The sequence below is a fragment of the Erpetoichthys calabaricus genome, chromosome 8 (genome assembly GCF_900747795.2).
Source record: "Erpetoichthys calabaricus chromosome 8, fErpCal1.3, whole genome shotgun sequence".
Taxonomy (NCBI): domain Eukaryota; kingdom Metazoa; phylum Chordata; class Cladistia; order Polypteriformes; family Polypteridae; genus Erpetoichthys; species Erpetoichthys calabaricus.
In genome coordinates this window covers 150668482-150679103 of record NC_041401.2, presented here as the reverse complement: position 1 = coordinate 150679103, position 10622 = coordinate 150668482, and the positions used below count along the sequence as shown (strand labels likewise).

The 10622-nt window shown below is 38.1% G+C and overlaps 1 protein-coding gene across 1 annotated transcript in view; it reads right to left on the bottom strand.

Moving 5' to 3' along the window:
- Positions 1–4388: 4388 nt before the first annotated feature.
- Positions 4389–10622, bottom strand: part of ankzf1 (ankyrin repeat and zinc finger peptidyl tRNA hydrolase 1) — a 65160-nt gene continuing 58926 nt past the window's right edge. Inside the window, exons 8-10 of the mRNA XM_028807599.2 lie at positions 7179–7401; positions 6592–6690; positions 4389–4741 (exon numbers count right to left, since the gene is read on the bottom strand). Of these exons, the coding sequence (XP_028663432.1) occupies positions 4584–4741; positions 6592–6690; positions 7179–7401 (480 nt within the window). The 3' untranslated portion in view covers positions 4389–4583. The remainder of the gene's footprint in view (positions 4742–6591; positions 6691–7178; positions 7402–10622) is intronic.

Below are 10622 nucleotides of genomic sequence, written 5' to 3'. Positions count from 1 at the left end.
GACTGACTGAGATCATTTATGTTAGGTAGAATGCCTAGAGGGGGCTGGGTGGTCTCGTGGCCTGGAACCCCTGGAGTTTTTTTTTTGTTTTTTCTGTCCTCCCTGGCCATTGGAACTTACTTTTATTCTATGTTAATTAATGTTCTCTTAAATTCTGATTTTGTCTTTTTTTTCTCTTTCTTCATCATGTCACTTTGAGCTACATTATTTGTATGAAAATGTGCTATATAAATAAATGTTGTTGTTACTTTAGCTTCAGACCCACAAATTAGTAAATAATGGATTAATTAAACAATTAGAACACCTAGAAAAGTAGAATGAAAATCAAGATGAAAATACTGTTAAAAAGAAAAAAAACATTATTCTTATACTGTATAACTGCTTGGTACATTTTAATATTTTTTTTAGCAAACTTAGTTTTCTATAATTTTTATATTGTTCCCAAACAATATAGTTCAATTAAAAACAGAAGCTGGTTGGAACAAAAACCTACAGCCACAGTGGGTCCCCAGGACCGAGTTTGGGAAACACTGGTCTAGAGTGACAAAAAAATCTCTCACTGTCTGTTTAATTACTGGTTTTGTTTTTTTCTGTATGCAATTTTGAAGACAAAATGTTAGAAAATGTAGCAACTGTGGTTTCCTTGCTAGTAAATATCATATACATAAGTGTAAAGTTCAGAATGTTAGACCCTCTATTACATCCTTCCATATGGACATCAATATGCTAGAAATAGCTTTAAAAAATAGAAAAAACACTAAAGCAATTAAAATGTGAAAGATTCGGAGCTGGTTTATTTGTAATACTATTACCTGCATCCTTCGTTCGTGTAATAATTTAGCTGTTGTTACACTTGTATGTAATTTAGACTTCATCATTATATATTTGTTAACTATATTATGGATACACTGTTGTATTGATGTAATCTGATATCAACATAATAAAAAAAAATAGCGATGGCTTTGGAGGACACACTTTACACTCATCATGTGTCAGACGTGCACTCCTAATTCTTTTTTCTAATTCGACACCTAGATTGCATTGTTTTGCTTAATTATTAGCTTGCAGTTCACTTTTGAAGGTCAAAAAATGTGGACAATTGTTTAAAAAACATACAAGCAAATGCTAATAGGGTGCTATGAAAAGAATGACATGAATACATTCTTCCGTTAACCCTAATAAGGAAAATAACATGACTTTTACCTTTCGACCACAAGATTACGAAGGTGGTATTGTAACAGAAAATGAAAATCCTTATTCCCTTATTCATCAATACAATATACTTTCAAAAAGCTGTACATATCCATTATAAAGTTCACAGACTCATGTCGCATTTCACTTTGCCTCCTCTTCATTCGACTGGAGTTCACTTTTTCAGTTGACAAACATTCTTTCAAGAAGTTATAAAATTGAAAATTTGCCATCTTTTTCAGTAAGACATCCACTTATAGGTGGAGATAAAGGGCAATATAAAAATGACTTGCAAGTACAATTCAAATTTGACGAGTGACATGTGTCAAAAAACATTAGATATGCACAGTACAAATTGGGACATGTTGTGAAAGTAATCTTTATTAGGCAGAGAGTACATGTACAAGACAAATTGGATGGGGACTCATGTCACAAAATAAAAAAACGCTGATTGGTCACTGTCATAACAGTAAATTTTTGCTCATGCGTGCACGGATCGGGTAGCGACAAAGCCTACTTCATTTTTTTATATAGTTCCTCTATGTTACAAGATCAATCCAACCGGTTTTTACTGTGGACCCCCAAAGACTTGTAAGTGTGGACTACCTCTACATCTACTCCTTGAATAGTGACCAGATATAGAGGCTATTTGTGTGTTGAAAGTCAATAACCAGTTCCTTGGTTTTACTAATATCAAGATGCAAAGAATTCTCTTTGTACCAAGAAACAAACTTCTCCACTTGACTCCTATACTTTGTCTCATCCCCTATATCAATACACTCCATAAGTGCAAAGTCATTTGAGAATCTCTGGAAGTGACATGACCTGGTGTTATATTTGTAGTCAGGGGTGTATTGTGTGATGAGAAAAGGAGACAGGACTCTTGTTTGCCGTCCTCCAGTGTCGCTCACATCTGGATCAGAAAACACAGTCCTTGAGTCTCACAAACTGCCTGACAGACAGCCCATTATCCAGGTCACCTGCATATCTCTGAGCTTACCCCTTAACAGGGATGGCTGGATGGTATAAAATGCACCAGAGAAATCAAAAACATAATCGTCACAATGCTGCCAGTTTTGTCCAGGTGAAAATAAGCCGTGTGGAACAAATAGTTAATTGCATCCTCCACTCCAATCTTTGTTCAGTAGGCAAACTGCAGTGAGTCCAGGAGGTCTACCACCACAGGACTTGTACAGTCCAGGACCAGTCTCTCAAAGGTCTTCATGATGTGAGACATAGGTGCCACTGGTCTGTAGTGATTAAGTGATGAAGTGCCTGCCTTGCACTTTCTGAAGCTTTAGGGACAAACTGAACAGGTGACAGAGGACGCCACAACTTTTGTCAGCATAGGCTTTAAGAATTCAAGAACTGACTCTATCTGGTCCTGCAGCTTTTCCTGTGTGTAGCTTCCTCAGTTGTCTCCTTACTTGGTCTTCAGTTATGGACAGTCCACATTCATGGTTAGAAGTGGACTTGTCACTGGCCATTCCAGTTGATGTGGTAGGAGGTGTTGTAGTAGGAATGGCATGGTGAGACTGTTCATTTGATGAAGGTGGCAGTGGTAGGGAAAATCTATTATTTGATGAAGGTGGCAGTGGGTATTATTCGGGGTATTAGCTTTCTCCACATCTCCTTCTAGCACCTAAGCCTTGGACTGCTTGAGTCCGGTAATTAGAATCAGTCCATTCCAAACATACTTCATGTTATTCGGAGTGAACTTGTTTTCTGATTTAGCTTTGTAAGCTTCAATTCCTTCACTTAGCTTTTTCTTTAGCACACGCTGCAAAATATGTCCTTCAGAGCCTCTTTGTCACTGGATTTGAATGCTCTTTTCTTCTCATTCTGGACACCTTTTAGCTCCTTAGTAATCCAGGGCTTGTTGTTTGGAAAGCAACACGCTGTTTTTGTGGGTACTAGTGTGTCTGTGATGCAGTGATAGAGATCCTCAATATCGTCCCCATATACTGTAAGTCGTACATCATTTTCAGTCATTCTGAGCCATTTCAGTCTTCAGGCTCTACTTCCTCACTATTCTGGTGAGAAAAAGTTGGTGTCTAATTACAGGCTTGAAGCTTGGAATAAGATGAATCAGGCTCTGGTCAAATTTGTCTAAAAAAGGCAACAGAATACATTAAAGGTGTCTTTAACATTTGAATACAGCAGGTTGAGGTTGTGATTTCCTCGAGTGGAACCAGTTACAAACTGGTAGAAATCTGAAGTCCCTGCATATTATAACTGCAGGGTTAGAATGAGTCACCATTAAAGTGTTGCAGACACAATGAATCATTTCCGTTGCCAGATCCCCATTTGCAGAGGGAGGAATATAAACATTAATAAGGATGATGTATTTCATTTGCCTGGATTGATAACGTGGTTGAATTCTGACAGCCAGAATTTCAAAGTCTAAATTACAAACTGTAGTTTTAACTGTAATATGCTCCCCTTTTACACCATTCATCAGTCACATAGATAACCAGTCCCACTACTGTCTTTTCTCCACACCACACTGGGCCACTGTCTATTGAAATAAGATGAAATCCATAAGCTCCATGGCCCCCTAGGGGTGCGGACAATTCATTCATATTATTTGACAGCAATCAAACATTGCCCGTTACAATGAATGGTAGACCATATTTGATGAGCCATATATATTAAAGATGTTAAGATTTGCATGGGTGTGACAAGGATGAACAGGATTAGAAATTAGTACATTAGAGGGTTAGTTCAGGTTGGATGGTTTGGAGACAAAGTCAGTGAGGCAAGATAGCGTTGGCTTGGACAAGTGCAGAGGAGAGATGCTGGGTAAATTGAGAAAATGATGCTAAGGATAGAGCTGCCAGGCAAGAGGAAAAGAGGAAGGCCTAAGAGAAGGATTATGGATGTGGTGAGAGAGGACATGCAGGTGATAGGTGTGAAAGAGCAAGATAAAGAGGACAGGAAGATATGGAAAAAGATGATCCGGTGTGGCAACCCTTAACAGGAGCAGCCGAAAGAAGAAGATATTATAGCAATATCATAAGTGCTAGCTTCTAGCAAACAAAAAACAAAATAATTATAATTACTAGCCACACATTTGAGTTCATTATAAAGTATAAATTCTTTCATTTTATAAAGGACAATGTAAAGTACTTTTATAGAAATTATTCACAGAATGTTTTATGATGATTATTTATAATCACCTTAACAATGTACTCATGTAAATTTTATTAAGTTAACTTTTACTGTAAAATACTGTAAAGTACATAGAGTTAAAAATACACATTTTTGCAGTCTCTAGAAGTAAATGTCATCTAGGCCTGGTTTAGGCCATCTTGCCCTTCTGGTGAGATGATTTGTATTTTAGTTCTTCAAAAAAGCCCATTAATATTTAGTCATATGCACATGTTCTTTATTTAACTATTACTAATAGTCTGATAATTTTTCTTCTTCTTCTTCTTCCTTTGTTTGTTGTGGGGATATATTTCATATTCCTTCAAATGAAGAGTTGAAACACTGACGTCTATTGTCTCCAGCACAGGATCATCATCTTCAGTACTTTCATCGGTTTCCACTGAATAACAAAAAACAGCATTGTGTTAAATATTCAAATATTTTAATTTAAAATAAATTTATTTGCTTATAAGAGGCAATACTTCTTCTATACAGCCTAAAAATGTTAAAACATTAAGATAAGAGAATAGTTTTATAGAATGAAGGAATAAAGTTAAGAACTTAAATTGTTCATTGTTGTCCTTTGTCCACTTTCTATTGTTTTGAGATTAATGATACCACAATCAGGAAAGTGCAACAGCTACAAAATACTGTAGTGAAGAGAATCAAACTTTTATATTTAACATACAACATAATGATAAGATGGACTTTCACAAATTATCTGCATCTTTAAAGCTCGACTCATATTTGATGTTTTTTTGTAAAATACAGATTGAAACTTGATATACTGTTTGTGCTGTTTCTTTAAAGTATTCTTGAGGACGCTGTCTAATATTGACTTCTAGGAACACTGACTACAGTAATCCCTCCTCGATCGCGGGGGTTGCTTCCAGAACCCCCCGCGAAAGGTGAAAATCCGGGAAGTAGAAACCATATGTTTATATGGTTATTTTTATAGTGTCATGCTTGGGTCACAGATTTGCAAAAAAACACAGGAGGTTGTAGAGAGACAGGAACTTTATTCAAACACTGCAAACAAACATTTTCTCTTTTTCAAAAGTTTAAACTGTGCTCCATGACAAGACAGAGATGACAGTTCCGTCTCACAATTAAAAGAATGCAAACATATCTTCCTCTTCAAAGGAGTGTGCGTCAGGAGCAGATAATGTCAGACAGAGAGAGAGAAAAAAGCTAACAATCAAAAATCAATAGGGCTGTTTGGCTTTTAAGTATGCGAAGCACTGACGGACAAAGCAGCTGCAAGGAAGGGAGCAATGTGAAGGTAGTCTTTCAGCATTTTTTAGAGGAGCGTCTGTATCCTCTAGGCCAGTGTGCAAACAGCCTCTCTGCTCACATCCCCTCCGTAAGGAGCACAGAATGTCAGAGAGAGTGAGAGAGACAGAGAAAAACAAACAATCAAAAATCAATACGTGCTGTTCGAGCTTTTAAGTATGCGAAGCACCGTGCGGGAAGCATGCCACTTGACAAAGAAGCTGCACGGAAGGGAGCAATGTGAAGATAATCTTTCAGCATTTTTAGACGAGCGTCCGTATCGTCTAGGGGTGTGAACAGCCCCCCTGCTCACACCCCCTCCGTCAGGAGCAGAGAATATCAGAGCAAGAGAGAGAGAGAGAGAGAGAGAGTGAAGCAAACAATCAAAAATCAATACGTGCTGTTTGATCTTTTAAGTATGTGAAGCACCGTGCGGGAAGCACATCACTTGACAAAGCAGCCAAATGTAAACCCAGCAAGGAAGGGAGCAATGTGAAGGTAATCTTTCAGCGTTTTTTGAGGAGCGGCCGTATCCTCTAGGGATGCGAACAGCCCCCGTGCTCACAATATATTTGAGAAGTTTTATTTAATACGTAATACACGCTCTGGTTGGGTAGCTTCTCAGCCATCTGCCAATAGCGTCCCTTGTATGAAATCAACTGGGCAAATCAACTGAGGAAGCATGTACCAGAAATTAAAAGACCCATTGTCCGCAGAAATCCGCGAACCAGCAAAAAATCCGCGATATATATTTAAATATGCTTACATATAAAATCCGCGATAGAGTGAAGCCGCGAAAGTCGAAGCGTGATATAGTGAGGGATTACTGTATTTAACATAATAATGTACTTGAAATTAAACTGATAATCCTAGAACATTAAGGTAAATAAAATGATCTGTGCAGCTGTTGGTTTTATTAAGCACTACACCAGTATTGTTTTGAGTAAGACACTTCATTTAGCATTGTTGACAACTCACAATTGTCCTTGCAGTCTGCATCAGCCTTCTCTGATGGTTTGGGCAGATTTGTCCACATTGCCTTTGAAAAACCTATGAGGGAGGTTTCAGTGTCTTTCTCTATAAATAAATTAAAGTTATGCATAAGGGTATAATTTGGCTCTCGTTGAATGCTGCAGTTATATAGTATGTATAAATGAAAAGGAGCACAAAAGCAATAAAATCAAAAATGTTTAACAGAAAAGTGTATTATGCTTCATTATATTGCATCTCATCATATAATCAAAATATATGACAAAAGCCTCTAGATTTTTAACATGAACAAGTTTGGCAAATACTGCAAACAAAACGTTTTCAAAGTGTAAGAAAGACATTTTGTTTATCTTGTTCATATTACAAGGACTGTTATTTTTATGATGCACCAATTTAATTTCTATAGTTAATTGATATTGGCTGTTGTTTTGGTAAAAAATAAAAACATCAAAATTACTTTGGCTTCCAAGATATTCCATAAAATGAAAGCTAAAAAGTGTGCAAAGAATCCCATAGATTATTGAACAACAATAACACAAAAGTTAATTTCTAAACTGATGAGTACATTTATTTACCATACATATGAACAGTGGACAGCATACAATGCACTCTCTGGGTGTCCCGGAAGGTGGCTTGCAATGAAGGAAAAGGAATTTTTTGGATACGTGGGTCACCCTTTTTTAATGCAGGGGTCTTTCCACTAAAGAAAAAGCATTGGTTGTAGCTGGACGCTCGTAAGAAGATTATACTGGCAAGTTTTAGATGCTCTGACCACCTCTGAAGCAAATTATGAATATCCTGTAAGCAAAACAAGTTAATTATTAAAAATCATGGACATTTAAGCAAATATTTTCCTAACTTGCATGTTTCACATTGAAGGTTGCAGTAAAACAAAATCACTTACAGCATCACTAAAGAGTCAACCCTGAATGAAACAATAATGCCTCAGTGAGCCTACTCATGCACCTATCATGATGTGACAATTTAAGAGTAACAAATTAATTTAAAATTCGAGCTTCCAAAAAGGACAAAAAAAGGACATGCAAACTCTGTTTGGACTTTGAATACACAGGAATTAATATCTAGATCTTGTTACAAATGTGCAGTGGGAAATCAGAGGTAAGCGATACCACCCAGGGGTGAAAGACCCAGTGTAAGCAAATGACTCTGTCCCTTTCCAGCTGGAGTCCTATAAAGGACCAGGCACCTCAATCCTGATCTGAACTGTGACTAGAACGAAGCTCCTGAAAAAGGCCCACTCTATTGAGAGAGAAAGAGTCACAAAGACCAATTTTATTTCTGTTTTATTGCCTTTTTGGGCCATCATGCACTTATTATGTTTGACATTATTTGTTTAGGATTCAAAGGGATGACCCTGCTGGCAGCCCAAAACTTCTTTGACGTCCATGAGTATCCCTCCAACCACCCACAATCTCTAATAAATTATTAATGTTTAAAATTACCAATAAATATTTGTGATTGATTACAGCTTATTGCATTTAAAATTAAAATACAGTCTAGCTAGTGCTTCTAGTTGACTTAACCTATAACAAAAATACTAACATTAATATTATAGATTAAACCAATGTTTAAGATAAAAGAAGCAAGTACTAAAGGCCTAAGGCTAACCACAGATATGTAAGGCCAACAAAACTATCACCTCACAAAACCAATGTGCTGGCATTCTGTTCAATTTACATTACTATAGCAACATAACTCATAATTGGAGTTACTGTGAACATTGTTTACTATATTTCCACTCAAGTATTTGGTCAAAAAGACAATGTAATCTATCTTACTAAACCACAGTTAATATATGCACGGTGGACGCACGGCGGACGCACCGAGGCGCATGCGCACTGCGGCCTTGGCGCCCGCCCCAGAGTCCAGAGTCAAATGCAGTGGCTTTCCAAAACGCGGCGGCTTCCCAGAGTCAGTAGGTGGCGCCTGAACAACACATCCTCTGAGCACCCTAACAACACACCCTGTACAGTCAAACGCAGCGGCTTCCCAAAACGCGGCAGATTCAAAGAGTCAGTAGGTGGCGCCCAAACAACACAACCTGTAAGCGCCCAAACAACACCACCTATAAACTAGACTTGCTCTAATCCACTGTGCCAGTAATGTAGATCACACAACGGTCATTCAGTTTGGTGCCCGCCCCAGAGTCCAGAGTCAAATGCAGCAGCGTCCCAAAAACGCGGCGGCACCTGCCCCAGAGTCAAACGCAGCGGCTTCCCAAAACGCAGCGGCTTCCCAGAGTCAGTGGGTGGTGCCCAAACAACACAACCTGTGAGCTACACTTGCTCTAATCCACTGTGCCAGTAATATAGATCACATTATGGTCACAGACTCTAACCCAGCGGCTTCCCAGACTCAGTGGCTGGCACACGAACACCACAACCTGTAAACTAAACTTTCTGTCCTCCACTCTGCCAGCAGTCGGTGTCAGCAAAGGCAACGGAATCACATCTCCACATAACGAAACCGCTTTAGTACAGATATGCTTATGTAATTAAATGACATTTCCCCAGACGCACCCACCCTCCATGATATGTCATCCATCCAGATATCGGACGGAACAGAAACTGATTGCCATTTTTGGATTTCCGATTCGCTAGCGAATCGCGGGCTTACTTGTACAACATAACCAACTGTGATTCACAACATATTGTCTCTTTTTCAGTTTTGCTTTTGACAGACAGAAGGGGAGAGTCAACCTCTTCTTGAACTGGAAGCAACTAGAATGGCAGAACAGGGGGACAATAAAACTACAGGATAAGCATTTGCTATAAAAATTGCTTTCTCCAAAAGTGGCAGAAGAAAGAACATTTGAATGTATTTTGCTTTTCCTACTGGTAAATCAAGACATCAAAAAACATTTCTAACAACCAAGTATTTTATTGGCATATCTGACTACACCAGTGATGATTTAAGTGTGCACAGACCTGTAGAGGGTAAATACTTAAACAATTAATTATTATGTGTTTTACATTTGTAATTAATTTAGACTACTTTACAGAGATCTTTCTTCACTTTGGCATTAACAAGTCTTTTTGTTGATCAGTGTCAAAAAGGCCAAATTAAATCTACTATGATTCAATGTTGTGAAAACATTTTATAGTCACTGCACATGGTAACTCTGAGACGTATTACTGTTCTGATTTAAAAATATCATTAATTGCCTGATCTCTTCCATTTGAGCTTTAATTAAATAAGCAGACTTAAATTTTAAAAACAAATCCGTGGCTACTGTTTTCTGCAAGATAGTTAGTTTATGGAAGATGTTAGTGTTGGTACCCTTCAGATGAAGCTTTTCACAGGCCTAATTCATGTCATATACACATGTGCTGGGTAATAATGCAAGTACTGACGTGCTGATGTCATCTTTGCAAATGAGAGAGAAGTGGCTGAAAGTTGCTGAGAGTTGCTGTATTCTGTGGAGAAAGAATTAACTAAAAAAACATTTTGTTCCTAAAAGCTTGTGTCTCAGTTGCCACTAAGGAACCGTGGGGAATTTTTAAAGCTTTTTTTCCCTTTAGAAGGGTTTTTTGCTTTTTTAGCCCACAGAGGAGCAATAGTAGCTGGGTGTTTGGGGGTGCATTTGGAAAAGTTACTTGTTACGTATGTATGTTATTTGTATTCAAAATAGTGTTGGCAAGGCAGGGCAGTAAGCAGCAGTAGCTGACACCGGCATCTCTGTAAGTAAATAATTGACTCTGTAGTGATGGATAGTTGTAAGTAACAAAAACAGTGATTCCTTAGTGGGGGAAAAAAGAAAGGCGGTGGCTGACTTCAAAGTGGTAAAGAGAAAGGCTTTGCGGCTCATAGGCAGGCGGCCAGCGTTAAGACGCCAATCAGGTACAAGCGGCAGACAAGACGGTAAGAAATTATTTGTTAAGTGAGTTTTTGAATGACAAAGAATTCATAGCAGTGAGGAATTTAGAGCAGTTAAGAGGGTGACACTTCAAGGGTTCATTAATACGAAAGAGTACAAACAGTGCAAGCAGAGAACTTTT